This window comes from Rhinolophus sinicus, chromosome 7, assembly GCF_057876585.1.
Source record: "Rhinolophus sinicus isolate RSI-liver-muscle chromosome 7, RSI-T2T, whole genome shotgun sequence".
Classification (NCBI taxonomy): domain Eukaryota; kingdom Metazoa; phylum Chordata; class Mammalia; order Chiroptera; family Rhinolophidae; genus Rhinolophus; species Rhinolophus sinicus.
In genome coordinates, this window is record NC_142507.1 from 1,599,324 (window position 1) to 1,613,854 (window position 14,531).

Genomic DNA, 14,531 nt, shown 5'->3' on the forward strand with positions numbered 1-14,531 from the left:
TTTAATGGTTGTCTTGATAATTTAATGAAAACTGTGTTACATTTTACATTCAATTTCATCTTTATGTAAATTAATTATGTAAAGTCTCTATTTTGTCTTTCAAAGGGAGAAAACAAAAGTGGAATGAAATGTCTCCAAACCAAGATGACCCCAGTCACAGTGGAAGAGTCGCTCACCAAAATACAAGGTCAGAACCCAAATCTGTAGAAAAAAACTTAAATGCATATTTCTCTGAAATGTGTTGTCTGATGAAACACTTGTCCTTGACTAGATAAGTTATACAGGGTCACACTTGAGACTATTTGAAGGTCTGAATATTTACAAAAACATCATTTCTCCATTCAGTCACTTATTCAATAGATGCTTTTTAAAATTAAATTTATGGAGGTAACACTGGTTAATAACATTATATTAATTTCAGGTGTACAACATGATAATTCACTTTCTGTGTGATTCACTGCGTTCTCACCACCCAAAGTCTAGTTTCCTTCCATCACCATATATTTGACCCCCTTCCCCAGTTCACCCACCCCTACCCCATCCCTCTCTGGTAACCACCATCCTCTTATCTATGAGTTTGTTTTTGTTTGTTTTGTTAGTTAATTTGTTACTTTTTATTTTATATTCCACGAGTGAATGAAATCATACAGTTTTTTGTCCTTTCTGACTTATTTCACTAAGCATGATAATCTCAAGATCCATCCATGTTGTTGCAAATGGCACTATTTCATCTTTTCATGGCTGAGTAATATTCCATTGTATATATATACCACCTCTTCTTTATCCAGCCATCCATCAGTGGACACTTAGATTGTTTCTATGACTTGGCTGTTGTAAATAATTCTGCAGTAACATAGGAGTGCATATATCTTTACAAATTAGTGTTTTCATATTTTTTGAGTAAATACCCAGAAGAGGAATTGCTGGATCATATGGTAGTTCTATTCATGATTTTTTAAGGAACCTCCATACTGTTTTCCATCCTTTACCCCCTTTCCCCTCAGTAGATTCTTTTTTATCACCTACCATGTGCCAGGCACTGGTCTATGGGCTGTAGATATAAAGGTGAGCATTATGGGCCAAGTCTGTTAACATGAGCACATAACGAACCGTATAATTTCAGATAAGGGTTATAAAGACAATAAAATAGAGGTGGATTATGCATGTGTAAAGGTTCTGTGCTCATACCTCTGCTCTTCTCCCTTTCAATGCTCTTCTCCCTTTCAATGCTCTCCATTAGAAATCACATCTAGTCCCAAGGCTACCACACTCGTTTCTACGTTGGTGATTCCAAATCCATAGCAGGCCAATTCCTTTTTAAAGACCCTGTCTCGTATTTTCCAAGTAACCACTGACATACATACCTGTATGTTCCACTGCCATCCCAAAGAAAGCGTCTCTAAAATCTGACTCTTTGTCTTCCCCTTCAGCTGAGCTCCCTCTCCTGATTTATTTCTGTTCCTGGTCCTATCATTTCTCCAGTATCCTAAGCATGAAACCTCATTCATGTGTCATTCCTCTATTTAGGTTATCCTGTAAAGGAAATGAGTCACCAGGTCTCCTTTCGTAGCGGCCGTCAAGCCCCCTCAGCCCTCTGCACTTCTGCCACTGCTGCCCTTGTGGGTAACTCATGACTCGGTGCCTCCCAGGCTCCATCTAAGTAGCCCCCTCTGGTGAGGACTCTGCCGCCCAATCTCTCCCCTTTCATCCCGCCCAAACACTGTTCGCACGTTACTTTCCATTAAGCACCACTTTGGTCTCACATCTCTGCTCAGGAGCCCTCACGGCCTCCCTCCCGCCTTCACCTGACTGTGTAGGACCTGGCACAGAACAAACTTGAATAACTGGAGGAAAATAATATGTTCCCAGTTGGGAGGATAATATCATAAAGATAGGTTATTTTTCCTAAATTAATGTATATGTATATTTTTATGATCTCTTTACCCACTTTCAACAACATAAGTTCTTTTTAAAAAGGGGGAGAAAACTTTAGCTTTCTTGATTTTATTTATTCACTTATTTGGAAGAACAGCTTTAGGTTTTGATTATTCAGATTGGAATGTAGAGAACACTTACTTGTTCTCATACAGATCAGCTGTTTTCACCGCTGTCTGTCTTCTGCATTCTCAGCTCAGCCCAGATAGCTGAACAGTATCTTCCAAATAGTCAGCATTTACTTACCTGAGAAAGAAGAAAAAGTACATACTCTGCAATAAGTTTGTCTACATGAAAGCAGTTGAATATTACCTCCTACTACTGACTAAAACTTGCTGTTCAATTGGTATATTATCTGATTTGGAATATTTAGTGTGATGTTTCACTGGAAGAGGAAGACATTCAATAACCATCAGGCTCCATTTCTGACAGAAATTCACTTACAGAAAACTTCCACAAGTAGAAAGATTCATACACCAAGAGGATATAATCAGAAATGTACTATTTTGACATTTTTAGCAATAGTTGAAAAACATTATTTAACCTTCCTTTTTTTTTTCAAAAGAAGAGGAAGGTTCTTCGGTAGATTGTGTAAGAATTTTCATTGCATGCAATGTAATACAGTTAAGAAAGAGAGATTCTGAGGAAAAGAACCAGTCAACAGTAGACATCAGATCCACACAAGCCAAGGAAAGCCAAAAACAAACAAACAAACAAAACCCACAGAATTATCAAGCTAATTCCAACTACAATTCTGTTTTGTTATAATAGTGATGGTTTCACAATTCTTCTCACGTAAAACTGCAATGTTAATGGCATGAAACCAAGAATCACATCTTTGGGATGATAACTTTATTCTTACCCTTGTTATGCTTTTTTCACAGTGTATTTGTAAGCTTAGATTTTCATAGCTGATAATAAAAACTCCTTTGTGGAAGCTTCATTTAACAGAGTTGCTATTTGAGTGGGAAAGAAGAAAAGAGTTTCATTTAAATCTGCAGACTTAGCATGTCTTCAAAGACTAATAGGAAGAGCAATTATATTTAAGACATTTTGTTTTCAAAAAGCAAAATTATTAGTGTTTAAAGATAGCCTCTTATATGTGCTTGGTATTTTTATGTTCTTCACTTCAAAACATGCTGGGACAATGTCACAGTATCTGCAGATGTCATTTCTGATTATAGAACTCTTATCTTCTTCAGAGCATGGTTTAATTTATATTTGCCATGGAAATGAAGAACGCAGTACATTTTGGATTCAAATAAAGATAACTTTCTAAAGTCCTCTTTTGATTATGAGCATCTTCCTTAGGCTTCCACTTCACTTATATTAAATGCTTTGTTAAACAAGCGTTTTGGTACCAGTAGAGGATATGTAATTGACTTACCTAATAGTTTATGATGCTGTAAGGTGACACTATTTATGTAGCAATGGATCAAAATTGGGTGCCCACAGCTAGTATGGTGGTCGGCTGAATAACAGCCCCTCAGAGGGATGCACGGCCTGATCCCCCAGTCCTGTGACTTTGTTACATGGGGAAAGGATTGCTGATTTTGAGATGGGAAGGTTATTCCGGATTTTCCAGGGGGTGTCAGTGTAATCAAAGGGTCCTTATAAGAAGAAGGCCAGAGGGTCAAGGCAGAAGAAGGAGCAGAGGTTAGACTGATGCCCCCTGATGAGGACGGGGCCGTGAAGCAAGGAAGGTAGGTGGAGAGACAAGGCTCTTGCCGGAGGCCTGCGACCCTCACACCTGCCTCACTGACCTATGAGAGAATGCGCGGTGGTGCTTTAAGCCATTACGTGTGTGGTCATTTGCTGCAACAACAGAAAGCTAATGCATATGGCTTTAAAATACTCTTTACTTTAAGAAGTAACAATAAAAAAACGAAATTGAGTTCTACTCCAAACAGTCATGTACATTCATAGTAAAGGCAGTATTTTATACCAGAAAGAGCACTGGGTTTAGAATCTCACACCCCTGACTTCCAATTATAACTCTGCTACTTACCAGCTTTGTGTGCCCTTAGCCAAGACATTCACCATCTCTGAGTGTCAGTTCGCTCATGTATGAAACAGGATAGTACTGTCATCCCTAGGTTGTGGGTACAGATTACATCAGTGACTATGTGCGAAGCATTTCGCATTGAGGTTGGTACATTCCTATGCTGACAGAAGTCCGAAAACACAAGTGAGGACCATGCGTGCCCCGTGTGAAGAGACCCCTCAGCTCCAGCCCGTCGCGGCCACGTGGGCTCGGTCACGTGCTGCCCTCTGTCCCATGCTCGGTCTAGAGCGCCTGCAGACGCAAAGCTTCATTTGAAATCTCCCAATGTTAAATGTTGACTTTTACAGTGTTTAAATGGTGCCCTTTATTGAATCACTGAAAGAAAACCCGAGTTATTGTCCAGTGTAGCCCATACAACCATTTTGTGACGTCTAACCAACCCCATGGTAGGTACTCAGCGTTGTTCCTAGCTGTGAACATTGACAGCCCGAGATGTGACCTGAGTCTGGCAATATTTACCCTCCTGCTCTTCCCTTCCTCTTCACTTATGGCCTCCCTCCTAGACTTGGTGTTGCAGTCAGTCTGCAAGTGCCATATCCTCCCTGGGCCTCTGGGGCCAACAGTTCCCCACAGTCAAGACCTCCGCTTCCAGGTCGGGCACAGCTGCAGGTCTGCAGAGGCCTCCAGCCTCGCCAGCTCCCACCTGCTGTCCAAACTGGGCTAGCCTGTCTCAGCCAACTCGCAGTTTGGACAGAAACCCAGAAAGCTAAAAACTGTGTTCGAGAGCTAAAATTGCTCTAAAAAATAAATTTTATTAATCTTTAAAATAAAGGCAGAAGAAAAGAAGAAAAATCCTAGCTTGTTTAAACAGGAAACTACTCTTTGGTCCTTGGCAGTAATGATTGACTTACACCATTTAATTTGTCTTGTATGGGTGGAAAAATAGCCAGACTGTCTGCTGAAATTAAATTATAAGAATCAGAAAGGGCTTCCCTATGTAAGATCCACTGGTGTGATTGGCATGTGAGGGATAGACAGGCCTGGCTAATTTTATAGTGAGGTCCATGCCCTGTAACTGTCAGCCCTGGTCGTCAGCGCAGGACAAGCTAGGAATATAGAAACAACAACAACAAAATGAATGAAACTTTCTAATAAAACTACTCAAGCGTATTTCTCTGCTTCTTCCGAAAGAAGTACACAATTACAGTTATACAACTTAAGTAAGAAATATTCTTTCAAAATGTTGCCTGATGTGATGGTGAACAAAGGAAATGAGAAATGAATGAATTTGGCGTGTGAAATTTCTGAATACTTAGTCCACACAAAATATAAATGTGTGCTTTATAGTTTGAAATGACGAAAATCTGTCACCATGCTGGTTTGGCAAGGGACAGAGACATAATCAGGGCCCCATCATTGGCAAGGGCTCATCATAAGAAAACCATGGATGATTTGCACTGAAAAAAAGCCGTTCAGGGACGGAGGCAGCCCTAAGACCTGATGACTTTCTCTGCCCCTCCCCCAGTCAACACGGCTTCATTTCTCAGAAACATGGCTGCCGTGTTCTCTCCGCACACCCACTCTGGACTGCTCTCACTCCCGTCACCTCATTTCCCAGTCCAAACTCCAGAGAGAACAGTCTGACTGGCCTAGATAACAGCCGTTGCTCCCCCGGGTCAGGGCTCTGTGTACCACCATGCGGATGGCCAGCCAGCTGTGGACAGGCCACCCTCCTGGGGCCGGGTGCCCAGCTGTGTGCACGGTACCTGTTCCTGCACGTGACACCGTGGGGAGCTGCCTGGCTGGAGACGGAGAGGTGGGGAGAGCTGTATCGGCTAAAGGCAGGCATAGAAATCATAGTCTGTTTTAAACATCAAGTAGAAGACCAGGCTCCGACTGACAAAATTCCTGTTTCCACCTGTCTTTAAACTTAAGAGAATCTAACCCATGTGGATAAGGTGGGTTTTTTTTTTTTTTTTTTTCATCTTTTGGATAAAATGCCGTCGTTTTTATAGTTTGCATAATTTAAATATATTTGCATAATTCAATTAAATCAAACTTTATGCTTGTAGGTTTCTTTCTGCTAAAGAATGTAGCTGATTTGTGGGAAACTGCACTTTGCTTTGCGTTCCTGATCCCTGGAACCCTCTTGAGTAAATAGAAGCTCCACATGCCCCACACATCTGCAGACCTGAAAGCGTCAACATAGCTTTTTGTAAAAAGACAATTTACCCCAGTCTGGCTGGCAGAACATTTTGTGTTCATATTACATTTTTCTTGAATGGAGTCTTTATCTAATCCTCACAGATCCCCTGACAACAGTATTTCTCATTTTATGGATGAGGAAACTGTTATTAAAAGCAACTTATCCAGAGTCGCCCAGAGAATTAGTGATGTCAGATTTTGAGCTCTCTCTTCAGTACCTGGTAACTCCCCACATCCCTTGGTCCCTGCCCCTAAAATGTGTTTCTAGGTTCATCCCAATAATGAGAGTCCCTGAAACCAAGCATGGCGTCCCGAGAGACCGCATCCTCCACCCTCACACAGCGCCAGGGCTGTGTTCTTGTTCGGTGTTTATCATGTCCTTCCTATGCTGATGCACCTTGAAGTAACAAATCCCTTCAGGACTCCATAGCCCGTTAAGGCTGACGGGGGCCTCCAGCCTCTGACCCCCCGCGGACCCCATCCTACCTCCCTGCACGAGGCTGCAGCAGGGGCCGCCGCTGCCTCACAACACATGTGCTTGGCTGTTAGACAAGATGTGTTGTTAGAATGTTTGGGGCTTGGTTTGCTCATTTGTTAACCCCACTGAAGGATCCTTCCTCTGCCTTCTGGGACATGTGAAGTCAATCCATGTAACAGCCTTCAAAGAATTTGAAAGAACTCCTGGGTCACTAGTTAGTCTTCGATACTTCAGCTAATGAACCTGAGTTCCTTAACCATTCCTCACAAGGATGGTTTTTGGAACTCTCACCCACTCTGATTCCTTCTCCTCTGGATTTTTATGGATTGCATGAGCACTTCTTAATATGAAGTATTCCATTTTTCTGTTCTGTGACGTTTTAGGGCACTCTTTTGGTTTCTATTATCTATGCACTGCTGTAATGTTTCTCAGCTTTCTGCATGTCATTTGACAGTCTACAAAGATATAATAAAATTTCAAGTGTGATCAAAGTGTTAAAATTATTCAAAAAACATTATATATTCTAGTAACTACAAAATTAACCACAAGCTGAGTCAAAAATACAGCCTTGGGTGCCAGAAAATCATCATTAACCATACACTTCTTAAAACTGTATTATTCATTATTTTAACCCCAAAGGTTCATTCATTAAGATGAAAATAGTAGTATCATTTATGCACCTAATCAGAGTACTCAGACTTAGTATCTATTAATTTATCCGACAGCTAGTTACTCAGGTATTGTTGGGATCTAACAAAAGAAGATTTGGTTTTGAGACCAAGCCCACAATGCATTTGGTGTTTTAAGAATTAGGCAGTCAAACAAATGATAGTGTCAAACATTCCAGCCAATGAAGCGTGTACAAATCTTCTTTTTAAATCCATCCCCCAAAAAGTTGAACCAATGCCTGTCTCATTCACAACCTTATCCCCAAATTAGGTTCTTTCTTTGAATCCCTCCTTTTCCAGCAGTTACTGAGTGCCACTGATAACACGTGTAAAGCTAATGGATTTCCACATGACTTATTTCCTCATGAGAAGAGGGAAGCAGACATTCCACACCTGCCAGGGTCTCCACGATGTGCTGCTACAAGGGGCCAAGCCGCTTGGAAGTGAATTAGGCCAGAGCGAGATGCCGCCAGGCCAAAGACCATCAGCCAGGTGTGCGGAGGGCAAACTCAGGGCTCGTTCCTGCACAGTCAATAAAAGCAGCCATTTCCGAGCACTGGGACTCCAGATTTCACTCTCTGCCGTGGTCACACAGTCAGGGCAGAATTTGACCGAGTGGACTGATGAGATCTGGCAGCTGCTACACAACAGGCAGAGAGCACAGTTGGCAGAAGGGCTTGGACTTTCTTTGGGCAGCTACAAAAGAGGGACTCCTGCTGTCCATGTGTGAAGTTGGGAAGAAGCGCCGTGTGCAGTTGACAGAGCTTCATCCAGATGCCAGAGCAAGATTTGCCGTGGGTTTCAGATTGCTCTTTCATGATGGGGATGCTGCAGACAATGCGACCATCTGTTCCCACAAACAAGAAGCTTGCTGCGTGGATAAAAGCACACCCACACTGCCTATAGCGGACGGGCGCCTTTTGTTTTAAGTCCTTATGGGTATTTTTAAGTCGTTCTGCTTCGAGTCCAAGAATGGGCAATAACTGATTTCTCGTCTTCATCAACAAGCTATGATTGAGGATTTACTTTGTAATCAAAATGCTTAGCCACAAAGCATATTAGGCTGTAATGAATTTCTAAATATCCTAGACTTGTTATAATAGAGGCAGCGTCGTTTTAGGAGGTCTTGGTGATGTGTAGAGAAGACCTGGTAAGGTGCGAGGATCTACTTAGCGTTCGTTTAATCCAAATGCTCTGATGATAAATACTCCTTATTAGAATGGGAGAAAAGAGCGATTGCAGAGCAGCCGGCCATGTAACGGGTACCAGCAGAATAGTGAGACTGCAAATGTAATACATATGCTGTAGCTTGAGTGAGCTATGGGAGCAGCTTATATTTGTGTGCTTCTATAAGAAAGAGTCAAAAACGCTCGTAAGAAATACTGGCTTATACTTTCTGCTTGTTTTATATTCAGAAGTTCTTTTTTCTGATCTTTTACTCATATTTCATATTCTCTTTCAATCCGAATTTTCTTTTGGGTGGCAGGTAGTCCTAGAAAAATACGTAAAGCCAGTAGTTCATAACCCTCGTTTGGTCCAGATTCCTTTCAGTAGCTCAAATCAACACTAGAAAATAAATGCACATCCAACATGCAGTCTCAAGAGTTGCAATCCATGAATGCACTGGACATCCATGGCCAGAGGTGACGAACTCTGTTTTAAGATATCTTACTTTAATTGCTCCAATGTCTGTGGATTCAAGGAAAAGATTTGGCTGTTGCTTTCTAGGCAGCAATACATGGAATAACGTCACGATCTGGAAAATGGTTGGATTTTTTTTTTGGTTGGATAAAGAGAAACGGGAAAATATGGCTTAACCCAAAAACACATAGGGACATAGATCCTATTGTCTTATTTCTACCAAGACCTTCTTGGTACAGAATGACAAATTCAAACTGTTGATTTTCATTCTGAAATCTGTTCAGTACAGGTAAACTCACTAGCAAACCACCTGTGCTTGTACAAAAAGAACCTATCCTGCAACTTCCAGTAGGATTTCATGCAAATGGCAGCATTTCACCTGGAATATAGTCCTTAGACATAGGCGTCAAGGACCTGAGGGCAGATTCCAAGGACCTGAGGGCTCCTTTGCATCCCAGGAAAATGTGGATATATAGGGAGCTTTTCCAGAAACACCACAGAAGCATACTTATTACTGTATTTCTATCTTCTATCCAAAATTACTGTATTTCTAAATAAAGGTAGCTAGGAGATGCATAATGAAGAAAACTGCCTTGGAAAATCTGGGAGTTTAGCTTTCTTATTCATTAACTTTTAAAACTGTAACTAGGGACTCAATTTTATGATTCCCTTTAATTCCAAAATTGGCTCCTGAAAAGTTTAGTACACTTAAAGGATTTTAGATGGATTGTAGAATTTTTCATATTTCAGGACTTGCACGCTGGAAACTTTCATTTAAAAAATGATCGCTGCCCCATCTATCATTTTTGCAAATCCAGATTTTCAATACTGAGTTGGCTTAACTATTTAAGACTATAATGTAGCACAGTAAAATAAGAGCTATGATTGGGCCTTCATTTCAATTTTCTAAGCACAAAATATCCAATTAAAAATAAATTAGAAACTGTGGGTAATGTTCATTGTATTTCTTTGCTTCTTCTATATTTTCTTTTTATACCAAGTAATTTACTTTCATTAAAATCTTCTCTATAATCCAAATATTTACCAGTGAGTTGATTATTCTCTGGGTAAAGTACAATTTAAATTACATTAATTGGAAATTACATTTGTGGACTTAAAGGGACATTTTAATTATTTAACTGAAAATGAAGCCAGTACATAGGTATTAGTTTGTGTTGCTTCTTCAGAAAAAATGTCATAGCTAAAAATGATCAAAGTAGATATTTGATTGCATTAAAAAATAGAATCCAAAATTCTAAAATAATGTCAATGACATCATTTCTGCCTATTTGATTTTTCTGAATTTTATGATGTGTCTATTTCAGCCATAAATTATGACTACTTTAACAGAACCGCAAGTGTCTTTTGAATTATGATTCCTCCGCTCTGTTAATTTCAAAAAGAAATACATTATATGAACTTTTTGTTACATAACACACCGACTTTAAGTATATTTTTCATCAGCCTGAAGGTGTCTGCAGGTTAACTTCTCCTGCTAAGGTCCCTCTTTGTTTATCAGGAATCCTGGGGGAGGGGTACCCAAAAAGCCTATTCTGGGAAAACCAGCAGTATCTCTGTAGCTTACGTTGTTGAATACAGCTGTGTCCAAAGTGGCAAATATGTTGTTTCCTTTCCATAGGTAAATTCTCCAAGAAGAATTCCCTCAGAGACCTGACCACAAACCCTGATCCTCAGAGTCCAGCAGAGCTAATCAGAACAAAGCCAGAGCAGAGGGAAAAGGAGACTGAGAAAGAGGCTCTAATAAGGTGAGAATTCGATAAAGCGCTTCGTACGTGTTAGAGACTGCACTGGAAAATTCCCTCATTCCCCCACTTAGCTGAGCTAAGGGCAGGGGAGCTACAGTGGTCACATAATATGAGGGAACTGGCCAGGACTGAAAGCGTTCTGTCCAGCTCACTGTCCCTGACCAGCCACTCCTGGCTGCTAACCAGGATCTAGGCAGCCATTTGACTGTGGGTCAAATCTCACCAAGAGAAACAGCCTGCATATTTACTAGGTAGGAATTCTGAGAAGAAGGAATTGAAGAGGATGTATGATTCTTGTCCAAATTCACAAAGAAATAGCTATTTCAATTCTGTAAATATTTTATTGTTCCAGAAGGTAGATTATTACTTCCTTTTATCTGCTAAAGAAAACCTGGCATGATAACCAAGTATAATTAGAGAAACGGGTAATCTTTATGCCACTGAATGAATACAGTTTTATAAATACTTCCCACAAACTTATTGGAAATATCACAAAAGAGATGGTGATTTCAGTGTGAAGCATTGAATCCACAATAAAACGCAACTAGGAGCCATTCACATTGCCACTTGTTGGCATGTTATTATGTGCCTGCTGTTGCAATTGGAATGGCTTAACTATAGTTAATATAATTGCAATGGGTTTATGAAACAGTAAAAGTGCACTCTTCATATTTAACAAGCAACAAGAGTTGCCATTTAAAAAGAAGTTAAAAGTACCTCCTCCCTCGCCCCCACCCCCTTTGCTCTCCACACTTCCTCCACTGTGTTAAAATGTGTGCTGCCAATAGGCGTTAGTTACCAGGCAAGTCAAGGACCTGTGTCCTGCAGATTGAACAACGGGCGTCAGAAAGAGTGTATTTTCAGTAAGCACAGATTTGGCTGCATGTGAAAATAAACACAAACTCTACCACACACACAAAAAGATGCTGTTTAACAAAATTTAAACTTGGCAGAGAGAAGATGAAGAATCTTACAACTGGGGTAAGTAATTATTTCTATTATTTTTATCACTGTTGGTGTTTACAAATGGTTTGCAGTCTGATTGGTGGGTCGTTATTGTTTTCACTCCACAGGTAAGCAGCCAAGGCACGAAGAGGTCAGTCCTGTGCCTGTAGTAACAGGGCCCCGCAGCCAGTACCAGGCTGCAAAGGATCCAAATTCCAGAGCGCGCCTCTTCCTCCCTCCCACCAGTACACACAGTTCACCTTGAATCAGTAGCTAAACTTCTAAGCCAATCTCTCTTCTTAGCATTTATTGTAGTATATTTAATTTTTTGTAATAACCACTGTTGATAGGTAAATTTTCAAAGACCTAAAAAAGTAACATTTTTAGATATGCAGTCTTCTTAACCCATATCCATCCCCAGGATGGTACTTTCACGCTACTGAAAGGTGCAAATGGAAGCCTTTCAATTACCCAGAAAGTGGGTCGATCAGCGTATCTCCAAACACAGAACTCCCTGCTGTGGCCTGGAAGGCCTGCCCCACCTTCTCTGTCCCACCTGTTTTTACTTGTCCTCTCCCAACACACAATTTCTCTCCTACCTCCCCATCTTCCTGCTCCAGTCACACAGTCCTGTTTCAGTCTGCTGTACTTGTGGATTGATTATTCTCTGGAATAATTGATTATTCTTTTCTGCAATGTGACAGCAAAGTGGTTTGAGAATTATTGACAATCTGAGTAGATCCAAGACAATCTAAAGCTCTCACTTTCTTATTAGATGGCTGGTCATACTTTTCCTCAGGACTGAGTAAAAAACAGCTACATTGAAGGAGCAACTTAAAAGGGTCACTGGGAGTTCCAGTGTCACTTGTGACTAATATGACATTGGAATCCTCATGTTCCAGTACTATGTAGAAGTTACCAAAGCCGTCCTGTTGATTTCCTGGACATCAGTGGTATCACATCTAGAATCCTAGAGGGCAGCCTTTTATTAATACATCATTAGAAAATACCAATGATAAAATAACTTCCTGTTAAAAGTATTATTTCATAATGCTTTCAGTGAGTTAAGATCATTTGGTATTTGCAATTATTAAAAGTCAACACCTTCAACCTTGGGCAAGGTCGGATTTTAAAATGCTCTTTTTTCCAGAAAAACATCAAGGATCTGATTGATTGCTGGCAGTAAATATAGATGCTATGTGAGTGACTGATTCTCACCTCAATTTTTTAAATTTTGAAAAAGTTAGATTATTCATCAATAAAATTTTAAAGTAGGTTTCTCATTCTAAATGCATTTGCCTTGTCCTCTAGCCTAAGCCTTGGGCTGAATAAGGATTATGTGATCAGGCTGATCAGTAAATATTGGGGAGAATGTGTGTTGTGGGTTTTACTCTCTCTCTGTGTGAAGTACAGTGTAATATTATTGATTACACCGTTAGTTTCTATCACACTCAGAGATGGGCAGAGGTGGATACCAGAAAACCAACAAGATGGATGGGTGGATGGATGTATGGATGGATGATTGATTGATTGATTGATTGATTAGATAGATAGATAGATAGATAGATAGATAGATAGAGTGAGTTTTATTATAAAGGACTGGCTCACGTGATTAGGGAGGCTGAGAACTCCCAACATCTCCAGTCAGGGAGCTGGAAACCCAGGAGAGCCAATGGTGTAATTCAGGCTGAGTGTGAAGGCCTGGGAACTGGGAGAAGTGATGGCTTAGTTCCAGTTCTAAAACTCGCAGGTTTGAAAGCCAAGAAGTGCCAGTATTTCAGTTCAAGTCAGAAGGCAGGAAGAGACCATGTCCCAGCTCAGTCAGGCAGATGGAGTCACCTACTACTCGTGTGAGGGACAGCCGTTCTGTTCTGCCCAGGCCTTCAGCTGATTAGATGAGGCCACCCACCTCAGAGAGGGCAGTGTGCTTTAGTCAATGCCCATCTCATCCAGAAGCACCCTCACAGACACGCCCAGAATAATGGTTCCTTTACCCGGACATCCTGCAGCCCAGTCAAGCTGACATATAAAATTAACCGTCACACCATCTCCATTACTCACATAAGAGAATTGAAACTCCAAGCCCTGACTTTTCAGATGCTAAAGTACAGTCTCTTCTTACCATTTCACATTGTCCTCCCATGTTGCCTGCAGTGGACTGAATGCTTGTGTTCTCTCAAAATTCGTATGTTGAAGCCCTAACCCGCAGTGTGAGGGTATTAGGAGGTGATGATTCCATGCGGGTGGCCCCTTCATGAATGGGTGCTCTTATGAAAGGGGCCCAGAGAGCTCCCTTGCCCTCTTTCCACTCTGAAGATACAATAAGAATCCTGCACCCCAGGAGCAGGATCGCCCCAGAACCCAGCCGTGCTGGCACGTTGATCTTGGACTTCAGCCTCCAGAACTGTGAGAAACAAGTATCTGTTATTTATATGCCAACCGTCCATAGTGCCGCATTATAGAAGCCTGAACTGACTAAGCTATCATATCGCCCTGAAGTCTTTCACTTAGAACCTCTGTGCTCTTAGGCGTACATCACCAGGTTCTTCGTCTTCATCCTGCCACAGGACAGAACGTCTGCTGTTAACTGTTCACAAAGGTCAGAGTCCTGTTTGTAAAGATTCATTCCCTTGTGCCCTTGTCTCAAACACCATTTTGTCAGGATAAAAGAGTGTGGGTATGTGTTTAAGCCAAATACACTTATTATGTCTGCTTAGCTATTATATTTATAAAAACAAAAAGAAAAAAGCGAGTCAAGTTTACATTATTATTATAAAGATGTGACTTTCATAAAACAAAAATCACACCTGTGATTTTTTTTTTCATTCAGCCCTCAATAAGATTCTAAATGGAGCCTAAGACTAATTTCCCAGCCACAGTAATAATAC

The 14,531-nt window shown here is 40.8% G+C and overlaps 1 protein-coding gene across 6 annotated transcripts in view; it reads left to right on the forward strand.

Moving 5' to 3' along the window:
* The window catches only part of CNGB3 (cyclic nucleotide gated channel subunit beta 3), a 138,013-nt gene that overhangs the window by 4,184 nt on the left and 119,298 nt on the right, over positions 1-14,531 (forward strand). For all 6 annotated transcript variants that reach the window (XM_088799336.1, XM_088799337.1, XM_088799334.1 and 3 more), the window contains 2 exons: positions 106-187; positions 10,572-10,698. In XM_088799336.1, coding sequence (XP_088655462.1) covers positions 106-187; positions 10,572-10,698 — 209 coding nt within the window. The remainder of the gene's footprint in view (positions 1-105; positions 188-10,571; positions 10,699-14,531) is intronic.